Source organism: Nipponia nippon, unplaced genomic scaffold, assembly GCF_047370975.1.
Source record: "Nipponia nippon isolate SJK-2023a ecotype South Korea unplaced genomic scaffold, ASM4737097v1 scaffold_13, whole genome shotgun sequence".
Classification (NCBI taxonomy): Eukaryota; Metazoa; Chordata; class Aves; order Pelecaniformes; family Threskiornithidae; genus Nipponia; species Nipponia nippon.
In genome coordinates this window covers 1470087-1489502 of record NW_028262324.1, presented here as the reverse complement: position 1 = coordinate 1489502, position 19416 = coordinate 1470087, and the positions used below count along the sequence as shown (strand labels likewise).

The 19416-nt window shown below is 50.2% G+C and overlaps 2 protein-coding genes across 11 annotated transcripts in view; one reads left to right on the top strand and one right to left on the bottom strand.

Annotated features, from left to right (window-relative positions):
• Window positions 1-2298: 2298 nt before the first annotated feature.
• TOMM34 (translocase of outer mitochondrial membrane 34) lies at window positions 2299-6602 on the bottom strand. Of its 2 annotated transcripts, XR_015702958.1 has the most exons (8): window positions 6420-6602; window positions 6236-6335; window positions 5850-6002; window positions 5037-5197; window positions 4625-4769; window positions 3859-3985; window positions 2864-3344; window positions 2299-2531 (listed from the first exon to the last, which is right to left on the bottom strand). XR_015702958.1 is itself a non-coding variant. In XM_087749898.1 (7 exons), exons 1-7 carry the CDS (start codon window positions 6541-6543, stop codon window positions 3246-3248), a joined length of 909 nt encoding a protein of 302 aa, XP_087606024.1. In that variant the 5' UTR covers window positions 6544-6602; the 3' UTR covers window positions 2299-3245. The 2 variants fall into 2 exon arrangements, 1 of the variants encoding a protein (XP_087606024.1); XM_087749898.1 differs by having other exon boundaries at window positions 2299-3344.
• Window positions 6603-6693: 91 nt separating this feature from the next.
• STK4 (serine/threonine kinase 4) overlaps window positions 6694-19416 on the top strand; it is a 64178-nt gene continuing 51455 nt past the window's right edge. For 2 of the 9 annotated variants that reach the window (XM_087749414.1, XM_087749415.1), the window contains exons 1-10: window positions 6698-6864; window positions 10752-10832; window positions 11680-11808; window positions 13733-13847; window positions 14405-14569; window positions 14980-15147; window positions 15692-15829; window positions 16471-16599; window positions 17030-17083; window positions 18890-19076. In XM_087749414.1, the coding sequence (XP_087605540.1) occupies window positions 6833-6864; window positions 10752-10832; window positions 11680-11808; window positions 13733-13847; window positions 14405-14569; window positions 14980-15147; window positions 15692-15829; window positions 16471-16599; window positions 17030-17083; window positions 18890-19076 (1198 nt within the window). In that variant the 5' untranslated portion in view covers window positions 6698-6832. Of the gene's footprint in view, window positions 6865-10751; window positions 10833-11679; window positions 11809-13732; window positions 13848-14404; window positions 14570-14979; window positions 15148-15691; window positions 15830-16470; window positions 16600-17029; window positions 17084-18889; window positions 19077-19416 lie in introns of all 9 variants that reach the window. The other 7 variants (XM_087749413.1, XM_087749412.1, XM_087749410.1 and 4 more) reach the window with 6 other exon arrangements.

Here is a 19416-nt window from a genome sequence, read left to right as displayed (position 1 = left end):
ACCAGTTATCGCCGTGTTCTGCTCTCTGGGCTTCTCCCAGAGCATCTCGCTGGTGTCATCTGGGCCTTAATGCTCTGCCCTTCCTATCTAGGAAAAGAATTTCAGCCCCAGGAGGCTCCTTGGGACTGGAGGCTGGCGATGTATTGCCCTTACCCGGCCGCTTCGCTGGGCCGACAGCGCACCTCCGCCAGCACCCTGCTTGCCGCCCAGCCGCTGCACTGGTGCTGCTGCCGCAGCCTCCCTGCGGCGGTGCAGCGTGCTCTCCCTTCCGCTCGCTGCCCAGTCGGCCCTCCTACCTCTCGTTTTCCTTCCAGCATTTTAACAGAAGCGCTTACACATTTGCTCCTGCACGGCGTCTGCTCTGCTCAGCTGGGACCCTTCCCTGGGGCTTCTCATCATTCCTATTTCTTGCCTTTTTTTTGTGCCAATTCTTTCTCTGACCTCCTTAAATATTTCTTTTCCTCATAGTGGATGCCTGAACTGTGCGCTATTTAGATATCTCCTTCTCAGCAAGATGCTTATAAAGGACTTTTAATCCACTTAACAACTTCAAAGCAGGGCCTGTATATTATTTCCCTCAATGCGTAACTGGCTGGAAGCTTTTATGCTTTGTCTCTAGAGGAAAAATATATATTTGCATGAGCGCAATGCATACACGAAGCTGGACTGGAACTGCACAGGTACACTTCATTCTGCTGTTGGCTAGCTTGTCTGCAACCTTTTTTCGGGTGCAACGGGCCAGCGCGGATGCGCCTATGCCCCCCCAGCGTTAGCTGGCTTGGCTTGGGGAGACAGCTGTCAATGCGGAGTGGGGCCGAGGAACACAGGGACATCGGAACAGCCTAAAAAAGGACAGGGACAAGGACCAGGGCCTTTCAAACCTTTGTCAGAAAAGGTGAAGTTGGAGCTTGGATCCCCGTGTATACTGGAGGACAGCGGAAAGTTTTCAGAGCAGCTCCCTGGCTGAACTCCTCGGGGAAGCGCGAGGCTTTAGGGAGTTGAGGCGGGAGCAGGAATGCGAACGTGAGTCTGAAGTCTCTAGTTTGGCGTGGCTGCTGCGGCTTGTGGAAGGGGTGGGTGAAGGTGGGCCTCGGACAAGCGCTCGCCAGCTGCCCGCATGGACAGCGCTACCTTTGCACGCCTGGGAAGCGTCCTGCACGGGCAGCACCATCGCTGGAACAGAGCGGGAGACAGGAGAAGCGAGCCTGGCCTTGAAGCAGCGTGTCCTGGTGCAGTGCTTGACCTCTGCCTCCCTGGTGGTATCGGTGGGGAAAGGCTTGGAGGTAAGGTACAACAAGGCATTGCTGTTGCTGAGAGGGGAAGGAGATGGTGAACACTGCTGCTTAGCGGTGTAAGGAATCGTAGTTGAACAGTGCAGGTATCTGCCGCTCCAGATAACAGCAGGGCTCGCGAAAGGAGAGCTCTTAACTAAGGGAAGCCAGTCATCCTCCTGTATTCTGTGACCTGCCTCTGCTTAGCTGTGTACTGCTGGCCTGCGCTTCCCCACCCCGAAATCCATCGCGCTTACTTGCTCGAGGCTCGGGCAAGGGCTGGTTGCAGCATCAGTGGAGCTGTGGGGTGAATGCAGCAATTTCTGCCCCTCGGGGAGGAGCTGTTTCCAGCCCTTTACAGCTGATGGAGCCCAGCCCTGGGACCTACAAAAAACTACTACTTGGATATTAGAAAAAACTTCTTCACGGAAAGGGCTGTCAGGCCCTGGCCCAGGGCAGGGGCTGAGTCCCCATCCCTGGAGGTATTTAAAAGACGGGCAGATGTGGTGCTCAAGGACATGGTTTAGTGGCGGGCCTGGCAGTGCTGGGTTAACGGTTGGACTCGATCTTAAGGGTCTTTTCCAACCTTAACGATTCTACGATTCTACTCGCTGTCAGGCTCAGATAAGAAATCTTTGTCTGTCTTTAATGGCATTAAAGTGATGCCTGCTTTCTAAATTCAGCTCAGTGGAGCACCTGCCCGAACCCCTGACCGCTGGGAGAAGCGAGTAAGGTGGGAAACAAAGATTTGGCCTAGCTTCTCTCTCTTGGTCTGCGCTGTAAGCAGCCGGCTCAGGCCGAGTGTTGTCCAGCGTCTTGACGGGCTGCCTGCGGCTCTCTCCCCCCGCACAGCGTGCGAGGCTGAGCAATGTGTTGTCACTGTCCGACGGCTGCCTTCCAAAGCAAGGCATTGCACAGCAGCACGTGGACTCCTCTGACAAAAAGGGGGGGATAGAATGAAGTGGCTGAAAAAGCGTTCCCGTTCCCCATACCATCCATCACATTAAAAAAACCCACAGCTCTAAAGTGAAAATAAACATGGCTTTAATGAGAACTGGTTTTAACAGTTCATAGACTAACTCCAAATACCTCTTCACCTACCATTTTAAGTCAGTGCCATCAATACCAGATAAAAAGATCAAAAAGTATAAACATGCATTGAAGCAGTGAGCCAGACCTCAGCTGGGCTGTTACCGCGTATCCTCCTCCCTGGAACACCCTGTAGCAACTGCTCCAAAAGGCACAGAGGAGCTGAAGTGGCTTTAAAAAAAAAAAAAAAAATCAAACTGAAAAATGACACAAAAAACAGTTGTAAAATTCCCAAGCACCCAGAATCTGAAAGAAGTAGTGCACAGTGTAACAAGACAGGCTTAACTTGCTGCTGTTTTCTTAAATGTGCAGAATAATTAAAAAGAAAAGAAAGCTGCTCCTGTAAACATCTGCCCAGCCACACTAAGCAGCAGAAACTCAGCCGAGGGCCAGCAGGCATCACCTGGGAGAGGGAACAAGCTTGGCCCCGTGCAAATAACTGCAGCAGTTCCTGCAGCAACCTCAGTTAAGTAATAGCAGCACAAACGCAGCAAAACTGTCACCTGAATAAGGACAAAAACCCCCTCTGCTTGTAGCTCTTCAGAAAGAGAACAGCCACGTCCCATACACCTTGGCCACCACGGAAAGAGTCCCTGAGGCCGACAGTTACAGGCAAGTTGACTTCAACCAGGGAAGTTAACCTGTATGCCTCTCGGGGAGGGGCATTAGAACTTTGAATGATCTTAGAGCCAGCTAATAGAGTTTGATACAGCTTGTGTGTCTTAACATTCATTCTGCTGGCCCAGAACCTGTCACATCTTGGCAGCAGCAGAAGATAGATTTCAGTACCAATCCTGCATTAAGGTTGGTCCCTGTGACAACATCAGAAGGGAAAAAGCTTTCTTCTGCAGTGGAAAACAAAGCTTTCCTCGTTGCTTGGTTACTCTAGGCTCTGCTCAGTTCTTGCAGTAATCTCAGTGCAGCTGTGTTCTTTGGTTCAGTTTTCAACAAGCTCTTGATATCGGCAATACTTGATTTGTAATCCTAGAAGGAGAATAATTTTGTGTTAGTGCACTGAAAATGCAGTCTAAGGCTCTTGCTGCAGAATTGCTACCCCGCAACACAACTGAGCCCGTGGCTCCCTCCGTATAATTGCTTAAGCACTGGCATCGGTGTAGCTGTTCTAAAACACGCTTAAACTAGGGCCAAGAGACAATTTCATCACTCAAGTGGGTTCCGAGTCCAACACCAACGCAATAAGTCTTCCAGTGCTGCCTAGAGCATCTCTCACGGGACGCGAAAAGATAAAGCTCAACACAACAGGTAGCTGCTTCCAGCATCTCCAGCAACAGGACCTGGTGCTGAGAGACCTGCGAGATCCAACCAGCAAACAGTGATGCGAAAGAAGATCCCCCTGGTCCGCACAGCTCTCGGCTATCTGATGGCAGATGTTGTCTAGCACAGGAACCAGTTCTAAACAGCATCTCTTGCCCTGATCACGCATTAACAGGCTTCTAGTCCTAGCCTAAAACTGTTCAAAAACTCCTGACTGACTTACCTTCAGTTCTTTAAGTGCTTGAGCACGCCTGTAGAGTGCCTTAACGTTCGTAGGGTCTAACCGCAGAGCCTCCGTGCAGTCCTGCGCTGCTTCCTTGTATCGCTTCAGGGCCAGGTAACAGAGCGCTCTGCAATACAGTTACCTGCTTAGAGACCTCTGGCTACAGGCAGCATCTACTGCCGCAACACGCGCCGCAGAGCCCAGCCAACCCCCGCGCAGCCAAAGCTGGACCCCAAAACAGCCTTTAACCCCGTGCGTTACGCAATCTTACTTCTTGAGCTCAGGTCTGTTTCAGCTAAAAGGGGGGGGAAAAGGAAACAGTTTTGCAGCCTGAAAAAAAAAGAGGCTTTTTAGAGTAACCTACTCTAAAGCTAAGAACCTGCACTTCAAGGACGCAGGCTCCTTGCTACACTAGTCCAGAACATGCTCTGCTTGCTGCAGTTGCCTTAGGAGTCTTTAAGTACAGCAACCTGCAGTTTGTGGTTCGTGGGGCAGCAGACACTACTCAAAATAACAGAGTCCTGGCAGACAAGCGTTAAAGGGAGAAATCCCTTACCAGCCCTAAGCGGAACGTCTCCAGGGGGTTTTGCAGTACCTGATCAAAGAACGTTATACAGACTACAGGGAAGACTGCACTCGGGGCAAACATGTGTGGGTGGTTTTGTTTTATTCATTTGTTTGGGAGCAAACATTAGACAGCTCTGTCAGAAGTACCGCAGTGGCTGTTATAAAGGGCCAAGAAGTACTTGGGCAAAGAGCCGAGTACCTGTTGGTGTAAGTCGCACATTCCTGGTTCAGCTTTAAACTCTCACTGTACTTCTCAACCGCTTTTTTATGATTGCCTTTCTTTACAAGTTCATTTCCTTCTTCCTTCAGAGTTCGAGCTCTCTCCATGCCAGCAGCAGCCTGGTCTGGAAACAGCATGGAAGAATACAGAACGCTGTAAAACCGACAAGATCAGCACAGCCTCTTGGAAAGCAAGTATCCCCACAGCAGAGGTGAGACACAGAGACATCAAAGGATCCAGGCTCAACAAAAAAGGCTGCAGCAGAACCAGGCTCAGGCTTCTCCGGGCCTCAGCCCCAGCTGCAGACACACCAAGCAGGCGGGGCAGCTGCCTGGTTCGTCACCCTCCTGAGCTACAGGGCTCCGCGCCCGGCCCAAGGGCACGCTCTCACCTGGTCCTCCCGCGGCTGCCGGTGCAGGAGGAGCGTTTGCCCCGGGGGCTCCGGCAGAAGGAACGCTCCACCTCGTCTGGGCAGAAAGAGGGACGGCGGGGATGGGCGGGAGCTTCTGGCGCCAGTTCACGCCATCCTTCTCCAGCAGAGCTTTAGTCATCCTGGAAGAGACGGCTGGCGGTCACCCGTCTGTCGGCTGGGCGGGCCACGCAGGAGCCAGTAGGGTCGCTTTGTAACCTGGCTCGTGTATCGAGGACAGCATTTCCCACTAACCCCTTAACGTGCATCTAAACTAAGTTTCTTCTGCAGACAGGGCATTAACAAAAGGAGCTGCTTCATGTCAGTAGGGCTAAAGATACGGCGGGGCGAGGGCTGGCACTGGCAGTGCTCAGCCGAGCAAGAGGTGTGCGCGTCACCCCGCGGCCTGGCAAGTGATGAAGCGAAGCAGGCAGCTGCAGGAAGGGAAAAGGACTGTGGCAGCCTGGAAACCCAGTCAGCATGGGCAGGCTTAACGGATAGGGCACCGGAGCTTGTAGTTTATTATTTGTTTTAAAATAGGCACTGAGCAAAGCAGAAGGAGTCCCAGGGAATTCATTCCCAGCCCCGAAGCAGCATCCTGAAAGGAACTAGGGGTGCTGGCAGGCACCGGGAGCCCGGCCCGCCGCGCCTTGAAGCACCGGAGGCCTCGGCGGCTTCGTGGGCGCGCTCGGGACCCAGCTCGCCCCCGGCACGGCTGCAGAAGCAAAGCGGGGCTGGCGGGGGCGGCGAACCGGGCGGCTCCGTTCCCCCGCGACCCGCCAGCAACACCGGTACCTGTTGACGCCGTCGTGGGCCGCCTGTACGGAGCAGTCCACCTGCAGCACGGTCTTGTAGTCCACGTAGGCCAGCCCGTACCTCTCCAGGGCCTCGTAGGCCGCGGCCCGCCTCAGGAGGGGCTTGAGCCCAAAGGGGACCAGGGCCAGGGCGCTGCGACAGAGGGGGGAGACCCGCCCGGGGCGGCGTCAGCCCGGGGGGCCCGGACACGGCGGGCCCGGGGCTGTCAGCGCCCCTGCGTGGCCTCCCGCCCGACCCCAGCGGTGGGGGAGCAAGCGAGGGAGCCCCCCGGCCCCGCCGCCCCCGGCCCCGGCCCCGCCGCCCCCGGCCCCGGCCCCACCGCCCCCGGCCCCGCCGCCCCCGGCCCCGGCCCCGCCGCCGCTCACCCGCTGCAGTCGGCGACGCAGAGGCCGCAGGCGCCGTCCTTGAGGTGGCAGGCGGCGCGGTTGGCGAGCAGCGCGCTCCGCTCCTCGGCGGCGGCCTCCCCTGCGCCGGGAGAAGAGCGGGAGAGGGGCTCAGACCGGGGTGTTGTTTCCCCCCGCCGCCCGCCCGGCCCCGGTCCCGCCGTACCTGCGGCCTCCAGCAGCTCCAGGGCGCGGGTGTAGAGCGCGGCGGCCGGCCCGTACTGCCCGCGGCGGAACTCCTCGTTACCGGCCCGACGCAGGGCGCTGGCGCTGGGCGACGCCGCCGCCATCGCGCCGCTGCCGCCGAGCCGGGCCGGGGCCGGGGCCAGCTGAGGCCACGCCCCTCTCTGCCGGACGGCGGGGCGGGGCCTGCCCAGGCCCCGCCCCCACCACGGGGCGGCAGGGCTCGGTCTGGTCAGGCCACGCCCCTCCGGCCGGGGCCGCGGCCGGGGCGGACGCTCCCCGCTGGCTTCCGGCGGCGGGCGGAAGCGGAAGCGGCGGCGCGGCGCGGCGCGGCGGGCTGCCATGGAGGAGTGAGGGAGCGGCCGGCCGCCCGAGCCACCGCCGCCCCGCAGCGCCATGGAGGCGGTGCAGCTGCGGAACCCGCGCCGGTAAGCAGGGGCCGTGTATCCGCCGCGGGGAGCGGGGGTGCCGCGGTCCGGCCGGGCCCCTCTGGGCGCCGCGGCCTTCCTGGTGCCGGCGCCCCCCGGGCCCGAGGGGGTGTCGGCGTGGGGCCTGGCGGGAGCGGGGCAGCCGGCCCCGCCGAGCTCCTCCCGGGGCCCTGCCGGCGCACGTCGCCCCGAGCTGGCGGGCAGCGGCCGGAGGGGTGCGGGGGCCGCGGGGCCGTTGGCCTCGGTCGCACCGGTAGATCCGCGCTGCGACAGCGCCGAGCTCAGGTGGGGAAAAACCGGCTTAAATTGAAATAGCGGAGCCAGCGGAGGAGGCGCTGGCTCGGGCGGCTGCGGAGCTGGCACCGGTTAGCGCGGCCGTCCCGAGGGGACGCGCTGGCCCGCGGTGCCGGCAGGGCCCCAGCACTTGTCCTCTCGTCTGTCCGTGGGTGAGCTCTGGGCGGGTTGGTCAGCCTCCCGCTGCCCGCCCGGCCTCGGCGCCCGCCGCGGGCCTCCCTACCTCCCCGCGCTGGGCCCGGTCCCCCGGCGAGGCGCCAGGCCCACGGAGGGCTTTCGGGGCGAGCTGCGAACCGAGCCGTCAGCCGCCACCCTCCGAAGGCCGGCTGCGGCGGAGCGGGTCTGCGGAGCGGGAGCTTGGAGGTCAGCAGCGGTTGGAATGAAGCGTCCGTCTGTCCGAGCGCTATCGCTGCCCTGCAGCTGCGTCCCGGGGAGCGCTTTGGGCAGCCAACAAAGGAAGCTGCCGGCTCTGGTCTTCAGCGACATTGCTGGTTTTTAAACAACAAGACAGCTATGTATCTTCTCTTAAAAAAAAAAAAATCTGTTTTTATTCCACAATTGCTTGTGGCAGTGTTTCCCTGGAAGGTGATTCGGATGAGATCTGAATAACGACTTAGGCGAGGTTGGTTTTGTGTTGCCGTTCTGCCCGTGTCGTGTCAGCGTTCAGGAGGAAGGCAGAGCGTGTCGCCAGCAGCAGCGAGCGCGCGGTGACCTGGGCAGCGCGGAGCAATTGCGCTCCTGGCCTACAGCAGGAGCGAGGTGGTTCGATGCCAGCGCAGTAGTTGTCTGGTGATTGCATTTCGGTATATGTAAAGCCTTCTTTTTTTCTTTTTTTTCTTTTTTTTTTTTAACCAGAATTTAGGCCTCAACTTCAGCAAGAAGGACCTGCCTCTTGCATTGCCGCTTTTTGGGCTCCTTGGAAATGGCAGCTTGTGCGGTCACTGATATATATATTTTTTTTTTTTCCCCTTTTCTCCTGTTCCTACATCTTCCTCCCTCCCCCTTTTCACAAGGACAAGTAGCGTTCTGTTGGTTAACGCTTATCTTTGCAGGGAAGCTAGTGACTACTTTCAGTATTTCACCACTTCCTGAGTCTGCTTCTTTATAATGTTTCCTTTGCTTCAGGAAGCCATTGTATGCACTCCATGCGTGACCTGCTCCTCCTATACAGCTTTTGTGCATAAACATAATAGCCAGGGGTCAGTGACTGGTTTCTCGCTCTGTTTCTGAAGATATTGGGGGAAAAAAATCATATATTTAGTATAGAAATTAGCATGCCAGTGGCTGGAGTCATGATCTTTAACAGCAGCAGTAAGAGCTTTCAGTAGTGATTTGCAGTTGCAGGCAACCATGCACGTTTCATTTTAAACGCTGCTTGCTGTGAGACCAGTCAGTTCCGAGAACTCCAAGACTAATAAGTTTCTGTGTTTCAAAAACTTGTATGAGCTGGTTTGGGGAGTTTGGAGGTTTTTTTGTTTGGGTGGCTTTTGTGTTGTTTTTTTGTTGTTTTTCAGTTTTAGTTTGGTTTTTTTTCTTAGTTCGTGTGAAAAGGAAAGAGCACTTGTTTGTGGGCTATTGGGTACTGTTTGCTCCACAATAAAATACTTCGCTTTCGGAACTTTGTTTTTTGATGTAGTGCTTAGCTATTTCAGGAGGTTTCTTGGTGAACAGCTCACCGGTGTGGTAGAGGCGGACTGAAACAAATATGGTTGGTCTTGTTGCTTTGTGTACGGAATCCCCCTGAAAGCTGTGCTGGGGGCGAGGGGGGCTCAGTGAAGGATCGCAGCACGTAGCGCGGGTTTTTTCCCTCGGAAGTGTTTCAGCTGACTCGTATTAGTAACGCGTTTAAGAGCCATGGACCAAGCAGCATTAAGATAGAGTCAGATATCAATTTCCTTTCCTTTTTTTTTTTTTTCCCCCGATAGAATTTTCCCAGTATATGTCCAAGTTCACAAAGTTCAGATCTGAACTGCTGATGATGGTGTCTACTTGGACTTTAGTAAGGTCTTTGACACTGTCTCCCACCGCACTCTCCTGGAGAAGCTGGCTGCACACGGCTTAGATGGGTGCACTCTGCGTTGGGTTAAAAACTGGCTGGACGGCCGAGCCCAGAGAGTGGTGGTGAATGGAGTCAAATCCAGTTGGCGGCCGGTCACCAGTGGTGTCCCCCAGTGCTGGGGCCGGTCCTGTTCAACATCTTCATCGATGATCTGGACGAGGGGATCGAGGGCACCCTCAGTCACTTTGCAGATGACACCAAGTTGGGTGGAAGTGTCGATCTGCTGGAGGGCAGGGAGGCCCTGCAGAGGGCCCTGGCCAGGCTGGGGCGATGGGCCGGGGCCAACTGTATGAGATTCAACAAGGCTCAGGGCCGGGTCCTGCACTGGGGGCACAACAACCCCAGGCACCGCTGCAGGCGTGGGGAGGAGCGGCTGGGAGCTGCCCGGCGGGAAAGGGCCTTGGGGTGCTGGTTGACTGCTGCTGAACATGAGCCAGCAGTGTGCCCAGGTGGCCAAGAGGGCCAATGGCATCCTGGCCTGTATCAAGAATGGTGTGGCCAGCAGGACCAGGGAGGTGATGGTGCCCCTGTACTGGGCATTGGTGAGGCCGCACCTCGAGTACTGTGTCCAGTTTTGGGCCCCTCACTACAAGAAGGACATCGAGGGGCTGGAGCGTGGCCAGAGGAGGGCAACGAAGTTGGTGAAGGGTCTGGAGCACAAGGCTGGGGAGGAGCGGCTGAGGGAGCTGGGGGGGCTCAGCCTGGAGAAGAGGAGGCTGAGGGGAGCCCTCATCGCTCTCTGCAACTGCCTGAAAGGAGGCTGGAGCCGGGGGGGGTCGGTCTCTTCTTCCCAGTAACAAGTGATAGGACGAGAGGGAACGGCCTCAAGCTGCTCCAGGGGAAGTTTAGGTTGGGTATTAGGAAAAACTTCTTCACCGAAAGGGTGGTCAAGCATTGGCACAGGCTGCCCAGGGAAGTGGTTGAGTCTCCATCCCTGGAGGTATTTAAAGAACGGATAGAGGTGGTGCTTGAGGACATGGTATAGATGGACTTGGCAGTGATAGGTTGACGGTTGGACTCGATGATCTTAAGGGTCTTTTCCAACCTTAACGATTCTATGATGTTAAAAATGCGTAGGTGAGATCAGTATTGCCTCCTTCCTCCCAACAAATGTATGCCACACATACTCCGAGGCATCAGGGAAGATGATGTTCCCTTTGCATGGGCTTAGCACGTATCCTTCCGTGCAAGATACCGGCCGTTAGCAGATACGTTCAATAGCTGCAAGACTCTGCCGTGCTCTGTTGGGTTTTGACCACCAGCGTGTAGATCCTGAGATGCGTTTCTGCGAAGAGGAGCTGTAGATTTGTGTGCCTGATCAAATGCTGTTCTCTGCAGTTCCCAGTCCTCTTTTGCTATTGGATGCTAATAATATTTGCTCTCCTAGTCAGGTGAAATAAACTTACTTCATAATCAATTTACTTCATGCTAAGCCTTGCGTACGTTTAAGCGGTGCTATTTATTCTTCTGTTTCAGCAAAGCCCAAACTGCCATAAAATTAAATGTAATCATTTCTCTCTTCTTACATCTACAGGCAGCTGAAGAAGTTGGATGAAGACAGTTTAACCAAACAGCCTGAAGAAGTATTTGATGTGCTGGAGAAGCTTGGAGAAGGGTATGTGGTCTATTCCAGTGTGCCCCACGTACGTTTCTCTAAGAACAAATCTACGTAACGTGTATGTGTTCGGCGGTCTCTGATTTTTCACTTTTGTCGTGATCCTGTTACTGCAAAGGTCTGTACTGACATACCGACAGTGTCTGGTTAGTAACAGAACAAAGAATTTGTTTCCCAAGAGTAAGATATCTTAATCCAACCAGTAGCTTACGGCTCAGCAGTAGGGAGTTAAAACATTGTTGAGAAAAGCCAGCCTGGAGTTGATAGTGCTCTGTGGGAGCTCGAGAGGTTTTGTAGTTCATCCCTGGTACCTCTTGCGTGGGGGAAATGAGCTTCTGTGGCGTTGTGCCACTTGGTAAGGCAGAGCAGCATGGGAACGCTTGGGGAGAGCCGTGTTTGCCACCCTAAGCAGTTCATTTGAAAAAAACTGATTTGTAAATCTGCCTGGCTGCTGTAAATAAGGAAGCTGGGAATAAGACAGATAATATCTGGCAAGGACAAGCAAACCTCTCTGACCAGAGCTGTAGTTCTTACTGATGCTCAGCTGGTACCATAGGCTGGAAAAAGAGAGAATTGTGTTGTTGGATTAGTGGAAAAGGCGCTCCCAAAGCTACGGGCCGTGTAATGATGGTCGGCTCCTTTCTGACTGTCTCAGTGTGCTGTGACTTATTTGTATTATTATAGTGTTTAGAAGCTGGTGGACCGATCATTTACGTTACAAAATATTTTTAGCAGAAGGATAATTAATTTTTTACCTGATGGCTGCACTTGCAAAAAGCAAAACCATAACATTTGCGTTTTTAAAATGTCGTTATATTCAGTGTTTGTTTAATGTTTTGTTTCATAGTTCCTATGGCAGCGTGTTCAAAGCCATTCATAAAGAAACGGGTCAAGTTGTTGCAATTAAACAAGTTCCTGTGGAATCTGACCTGCAAGAGATTATAAAGGAAATATCCATAATGCAGCAATGTGACAGGTAAATGTATACTGCAAACCCCATTATCGGTATGCAAAGAAAAGTATTGTCTGTGATCTGGCATTTAATCAAATAAAAGCCATGATGTTGCCTTAAATGTTTTTTAAAAGGCCGGACTTGTACGATCAAGTTACCTCGTATCAACTGAGTCATGTTAACTGACCATTTGGGTAGTGTTAATCCAAGCAAAGGTAAGACGACAAAAATTTAGCTTGCAACAAGAGAGCATTAAGCTAAGTTGAATAACCTTGCACTTGCTGCCAGCCGAGAGCCAAGCGTGCGGGCGGCTACTGCGGTTCTCCCCATGCACCAGCGCGTGTTGAACAGTAGTAACATGGTTGTGTGCTAGAACAGCAGTTCCTGTGTCCAGAGGGGTAACGAATTCTAAACAAGTTTTAATATGGACATAGAAAATTGTTAGGAGAGGGGTTTGTTTGGGTTTTTTTAAGGAGCATGTGGATGAGAGCCACTAATGCATGACTGCTCTTGCATGTGCATCATCGACGTGCTGTCATCGGCTTGGGTGGCAGAATTGTCCTTCCCGGCCGTTTTCTGCCTGTGCAGGTCCTAGTGCGGTACAAGCTGTCTGCTGATCTGAGCATCCCCAGAATAACTGGCTGGCAGCTCTGCGGGCTGATGGTTGGCTCTCTGGGTTGTCTTTGCACGTTTCTCACGGGAAAAGATGTTGTACTAACATAGCTAACTAAGGGCTCGTGGGTGCAAAAGGCCTTCTCTCAAAGTGTCCCCTAGGCTGAAAGTTTAAAATATACTAATTTCTTCTGGTATTATGAATTTAGCCGTAAGAAGCACTACTTTGATGGACTTCAGGCAGGGGAAACTATCTAAAATAGTTTGCATTAGCAATATAAAGCTATGGTCCCAGTCATTCTATCGCACTTTACTCTCACTGTTTTTAAATGAAGGTGACTGGTGGCAGACAACAACATGTAACTTTGAAAGAATTTGTTCATGAAAAATCTTACTGCATAACTTGGAAAGCAGTACTAGGTGTCTCTTTCCGAAAAGAAATTAAGTATTAACGTTGTGAGGCCTAAAAGGAGACCTTACAGTTATGAACAGCAGAGGGAGTGAATCGCTGGAGCAGCGCGTTTTCTGCGCCAGCGTTAAGGGACGCTGGGCGGTGTGACTGAGTTGCTACTCTTACAGTTTTTCAGTAGAAAATATTCAGCGCAGAACGGATGAGGTGCACTCCTGGTCCTTAGCTCCGTTCCCACAAAATCAGGAACAGTTTTTGCTGTTAGTTTCCTGCTTTCCTTTTTCCGGAGGAGAGATGGTTATGCTGATCAATGCACTTCGTGAGGTGGTTAGCTTCTTGGGCAGCCAGATAGCTGACTGTGGGAGACAGCCTTAGGCTGTACTGGATGCCTCAAATGCATCCTGGACCAAAGTGTCGAAACAAGTAGGTGCATGTGGTAGTGGGGGAATGCTCCTCTTATGAACGTGATAGCTGTTTTCCAGCAAACTTGGGACTTCATTTAATGTTTCCATTTGGTTGCAGAGCAACTTTAGCAGGGACTGCCATGCTCTGTTTCTCATTCCCTTGTCCTGCCTTCTTGCTTGCCATAGCACTGACCTTGTTGTAATCCAGTTCAGGGAGCTAAACCAGATTGAAGGCTAATCGCTCCTTATTTCTATAGGATTTATTTTCAGACAGTTTAGCTCTCTGAACTGCCTTACCGGCAGGTCAGATGAGCGCTGCGGTGGGGCAGAGGCTGGCAGGACGGCAGGAGCCCTGTGCGAGTTCAGATTGTTTTGGAATACTTTTGATCAGAGTTTCAGTGGCGCTTCAACTCTGAATTTCTAAAACATACTTAGGGCCTCTGCAGTGCATTTTGGCTGTTCAGTTATGCTGGTTACTGGTATTTGACCCTTTGTTTTCTTCTCCTTTTTCCACATTTCATAGTCCTCATGTGGTGAAATATTACGGCAGCTATTTTAAGAACACAGACCTGTGGATAGTCATGGAATACTGCGGCGCTGGATCTGTGTCTGATATTATTCGATTACGAAACAAAACTGTACGTCCTTTCTCCTTTGAATGTATGCATGGGAAATCTGGGTGTCCGACAGCTCAAGGAAGCCGAGTAGTTTGCGCACTGGCGTTTGGGCGTAATTCTCACGGTGTTCAATGCCTGATGCAACCATTGCCATAACTTGGGACGCGGGTCCTTTGTTCCTCTGAAAATGGGAAAGCTGGTTCCATTGATCGAGTTTTGGTTATCTGGATGATGTAATCGGTGGAGCAGATTTTAGTTTATTGGCTTTCCTGAAAACCCAGACTGATTCTGAATAACAGACTTTACTTTGCCTTACTTTGGTTATTGCAGAATAAGAATTACTAGTTGAGAAAGGGTTATGGTATGTGAAATACGGTGCGTGTGTATATGTATGGTGGTTGTAATCTAATTCTACTACATAATGCTGTAAGTTGCTAACTAATTTCCCCATTAGTATGGCAGCCTTTAGCGAAGGCAATTAAATGGCAGTTAGGGAATCTCAGGAAAACGTCGGCTGAACCACAATAGTGTTAGGTGTCAACAGCCCGTAGGCTGGCAGTAACTCTTCTTTTCTTTAGCTCACAGAGGAGGAAATCGCTACAATAGTGCAATCAACACTGAAAGGACTAGAGTACCTGCATTTTATGAGGAAAATACACAGGGACATCAAAGCTGGAAATATATTGCTAAATACAGAGGGACATGCTAAACTTGCAGATTTTGGAGTGGCAGGACAACTTACGGTAAGTAAAACCACGGCGGTTGTGTCCACTTCAGTCTGTCTTTTTTAACCTACGTGCAAGTACGACGTGCTTGTGAAGACTTTGCAAAATTGTTCTAAACTGGTTTTTAGCACTTTGCATCAACATAATGAGACTCTAAACCAGCAAGAGATTAGAGCAGAGCTTCCTCTGTGGAAGCTGCTATGCCTAAGGAATGGTTTGGAACAGCATTTGCTGTTCTCTTCAGAATATTTCTAACTTCTGTAAGCACATTTCAATTCCTCTTTGCAGCCTTCTGTATCCCAGTCTTGCCGAATCTAATAATGCGTGTGTGTGCAAGTGAAAGATAACTAGGGGGATAATTCATTAATGAATGTTTGTGGCTAATGCAGTTGCCATTGGTTGGATCTTTATCCTGCTCTTCTTCTCAGGACACCATGGCAAAGCGGAACACGGTGATAGGGACCCCGTTTTGGATGGCTCCAGAAGTGATTCAAGAAATTGGGTATAATTGTGTTGCAGACATCTGGTCCCTGGGAATCACGGCAATAGAAATGGCTGAAGGCAAGCCACCGTATGCAGATATTCATCCTATGAGGGTAAGGACTGTGGCCTTTTAAAATGTATGGCTGTATGGAAAGGATTTGCTATTACAGCTGGCTGAATAGCACATCAACATACCGTCTTGCTTTTAATTTAGAGTAAATGGTTTGTTTTCTGTCAGTTCTTTGTACGGTCGATTAAATGAAAAGCAGGTCTTTGAGAAGGAGACTCTGCGTGGGAAGGAAAATCACGATCCTCTTCTGTTAAGTCATAGCTGAAGCTCCCTGTGTTGGGTGTGAAGAAACATGTTTTCAGCTGCATTATCCAAACCATATTTTTTTGTGTAAGCACAAACTTTTAAGACTAAAAATGGCATGTTCACACCTTTTGGGGCATGTAACGGCTCAGACAGAGGTGTAAGCATCTGGTGAGAAAAGTCTGCTTTCTTGCTACTTGATCCTTCTGAGCAAATTTGTGTATACTATTGGCACACACTTCTCAGAAGCAGCAAACTTGGAATGTCTTCCTTGTGTATTTATGTTGTATTGTTGGAAAGCTTTGAACTTTGTTTGGAAATCTGGAATATTCTTCTGTTTTCAGGCAATTTTCATGATTCCTACGAATCCGCCTCCAACATTCCGGAAACCAGAGCTCTGGTCAGACAATTTCACGGACTTTGTAAAACAGTGTCTTGTGAAGAGTCCGGAGCAGCGCGCCACTGCGACACAGCTTCTGCAGGTCTGCCTTTTCTTACAAGAACATAAACTCTAGAGAAGGCTTGCTCGGGTAGGCAGTGCTGCGTGTCTGTTGAGATGTTGGTTTTGTTTCTTGCTGCTCCTGCTCACTGCAGATTTTACTTTTTAATATCTCATCTCAGAAATCTTGCGCTCAACTTCAACTTTTCAGTTCTTCCCTAAGAACCAGTCCCACTTCCTATGTTTGTCTTCTCTGGGTTGTTTTTTTGTTTGTTCGGCTTTTGGAGGTTTTTTTTCCTTTTATTTTCAAATTCTCAGCAGCACTGCCAAGAGACTGCCTCTTAAAACACTAAAAAGGGGAGGCTAAATGGAATTGATTGCTCAGAATGGTCTAGGCATGATCATGATCTGTGTACTTGGTTCTTGACAGCTACGCCGTTAAGGAGAGCAATAAGTAGAGTTGTGGGAGGGGAACAAGCCCAAGGCCTCACAGCAGTAGTGCCGTTGGAGTGTGTTTGGAGGGTGGGAGGTCTCCCTCCTGTGCCAAAGAGAAGTGTTGGATTTTTATTTTAGTAAGGCATTGAGTTAAACCTTAATTTTTATTGGAAGTGGGCCATAGTAAGTGTTTTGCTGTTATATCTTGGTTCGGATGCAGTGCTCATTCGTTTTTAAAATACTTCTCAGCACCCATTTGTTAAAAGTGCCAAAGGAGTGTCAATTCTGCGAGACTTGATTAATGAAGCAATGGATATCAAGCTGAAACGTCAGGAGGCGCAACAGCGTGAACTAGATCAAGATGATGAAGAAAACTCGGTGAGTATTTAATAGCAACAATGTACAAAGTCCAAACTCTTGCTCCTTTCATCAGGCTTAGGTGCTTTGGTTTTTGGTTTTGCAATATTTTGTCCAATTGCACGTGGATTTGACTTAGTTCTCGAGTTTTCTACTTTATGACGGCTTAATCCGATGCTTGGTCTCTGCTCAATCTTCGTATTTGACTGGGATAGCCAGCATGTATGGCTTACTGTTTTGCTTCGAGTGTAGCTAGAGACCTGCGACTGAGTAAGTCTACAAAGTAGTGTATGCGAAAGACTTGATACGTTTTCCCAGTTGGGTTATATTGTTTTTGCAGTAATGAGAATTTTTCATTGTAGATTCAGTTCTTTGACTGCTCTCCTAGTATAAAATAAGATCTGTGATGCACTATGATATGTTATGTTGTTTTACTATTGTTGTGCTTTAGAACCCCCCTTATAGAAACTTCCTACTACACAAGAGCAACCGACAGAAACCTGAGGTGAGGGCATGACAAGTGTTCAAGGGATTGCTGTGCATTTAAGTTGGGGCTCCTTGTTTCAGTGGTCACAGCATGTGAATATGGAAAGCATGTCAAAAGCTGGTTTTTGAGCCTCTGCCTGCTTCAACCTGCATAAATGAAACGGGCAGCAAAAGGCATTGTATGCCAGAGTCCTTTTCAGAGGTTAGACTTTTGTAGCATGGTCCATGGTATCTATGCTGAAGACGTCGTTCATCTAGTTTTCCGGTTGGGGACTGCATCTTTGTTCAGTGTGGAAGTAATTTTATTGGTCCTGTTGCCATGATGTTGACTCGAAGAGTATTGTCCCTACCCTCTCTCCTTCATTTCTGACTGATCTGGAGTCACACTGCTGAGAGATGGTGTCTATGTAGTGGAGTTGTGGCCTCCGTCGGTGTGTGTGTGTCTTCCCGAAGCTTCTCTACTCCGTGTCTGTTAGCAGAAAAGTGTTCCCGAGCACTCCCCAAGTGCTGTGGAAATTTCTGCTGTAGTCCTTTGTTAAATGATGTGTAGCTAACAAATGTATTACTTCCTCTCACCCACTCATCTCCACATGAAATTACTTTTCCTCCATTAACATCTCCTATAGTTTTCTCCTCCTCTTGCTATTGGTTTTGAGCTTGGGAAGTAAATTACATCGACACCCTTGACAGAACAGATCAAATGCATGGAACACCAGAAGGTGGAGGGCTGTACTTCTTTCTTTCAGTGACATTGAGATGGAGTGTTACAGCTTGATGTGCGAGACCTGTGTTTTCCCTCTAGCCCTAATACAGGTCAGTAAGCCCATGGTCACGCACACAGAACTGTGAACTTCATCCTTACAACAAAACATGAGCATCTCATCCGAGGCGAGATGCCTAGAAACGCTGCTGTAAACCTAGGAAGTGACTTCTGTTGTTGTAGCTGGATACCTGGGCCACGTTTCCAAGAAACTAAATAGATTGTGGAAATTTTGACCTTGTTCTTCATGAAATCCTGGTCACGATATATACTTAGCGAAGCACACACCACCTAGTGAAACTACTGCCTCTGGCTAACGTAACTGTCTGCAGGAAGCTGTCCTACCAGAATTTGTTTCAGGAGCTTGTGTTTTCCTGCAGAGTCAGTCTCTTGAGCCTTGACAGCAAAAATTGAAACTTCTATAACATTGCTACCTGTTAACAAATGAAAAAGATAAGAAACGATTTTCATCTGAAAAAATGGCTAGCCTTTGATAATTTATTTCATTCCTTTTTAAAGATTTGCAAATTCAGTTAATTTTTCTTCAGTGCTTCTGAAGTTTATAGCAAGTAAAACTACCTAAATGTTAAAGGCAGACTTCTAAAAAAAAAAAAACAACCGGGGTGACCGTTTTTCTTCGGTGTGCCACATGCACTCCAGACTTCGGCCTGTTGCTGTCTAATAACTAATGACTCCTCGATGAGCTGTACCATTTGACATAGGGGTTTTAGTTTAGAAACACGACTGACGGACTGAGTATTGTAATCTACTCTTACAGACAGGTCACCAGGTCAGAAATGAGATACACGTTGCATTGAGACGCTTCTGTTGATTATTTATCTGTTCTCTTATTTATCGCGCTGGCAGAAAGTATGAAGACTTTTCATTACCTGCTTGGAGATGACAGGGAGAGAACTAAATGCATAAACCGAAATGTCATTGGCTTCCATGTGTATTTGTAAAAATCTCTGAATTAGTAAGACTTGCTAGTGTCCTTGAAGACAGCCACTCTTCGCAGGACTTCACCACCATCAGTAAAAATGTATGTATGGCATCCTTGTACAGGAAGAAGATGAAACCGATTCAGGTACCATGGTGAGGGCGAGCGGAGATGAAACTGGTACCATAAGAGCTATCAACACGATGGGCGATGGAGCCAACACAATGATAGAACATGATGGCACCCTGGAATCCCAGTTGGGTACAATGGTCATAAACACAGAAGACGAAGAGGAGGAGGGCACCATGAAAAGTAAGAAAACATCTTTAACTTCTAGAAAATTGCTTAGGACCTAGTGTGGGCTATATGTATTCCCAACCTACTTTGGCATTTTTGGTAGTTTATCGTGATGTCTTTTGGTTGTAGGGAGCTAAAACTCTTAGGCCAGTGCCCTCTGGCAGCAGAGAGACCCTTTCTAGGTCTAAGTTTCAAGCCATTCTTTTTAGTCTTGCATTTGGTAAGCTGATGAGTTGTGCACTATTTGCACAAGCTCCTGTGCCGATCGAATAAGATCTGATTCTAGCTAGTATGGTTTTTTGTTGGTTCTTTTTTGGTCTGTTTGCCTTTTTCACAGAATGTAGAGGAGGGAGAT

What these genes read in the sequence shown, in the direction of transcription:
- TOMM34 (XM_087749898.1), bottom strand. Translation starts at nt 6,543, where the DNA reads ATGGCGGCGGCGTCGCCCAGCGCCAGCGCCCTGCGTCGGGCCGGTAAC. An exon ending in GGAGCTGCTGGAGGCCGCAG is followed by an intron (nt 6,336 to 6,419) that starts GTACGGCGGGAC and finishes CTCCCGGCGCAG; the next exon opens with GGGAGGCCGCCGCCGAGGAG. An exon ending in TGTGCGACTTACACCAACAG is followed by an intron (nt 3,986 to 4,624) that starts GTACTCGGCTCT and finishes ACTGTATTGCAG; the next exon opens with AGCGCTCTGTTACCTGGCCC.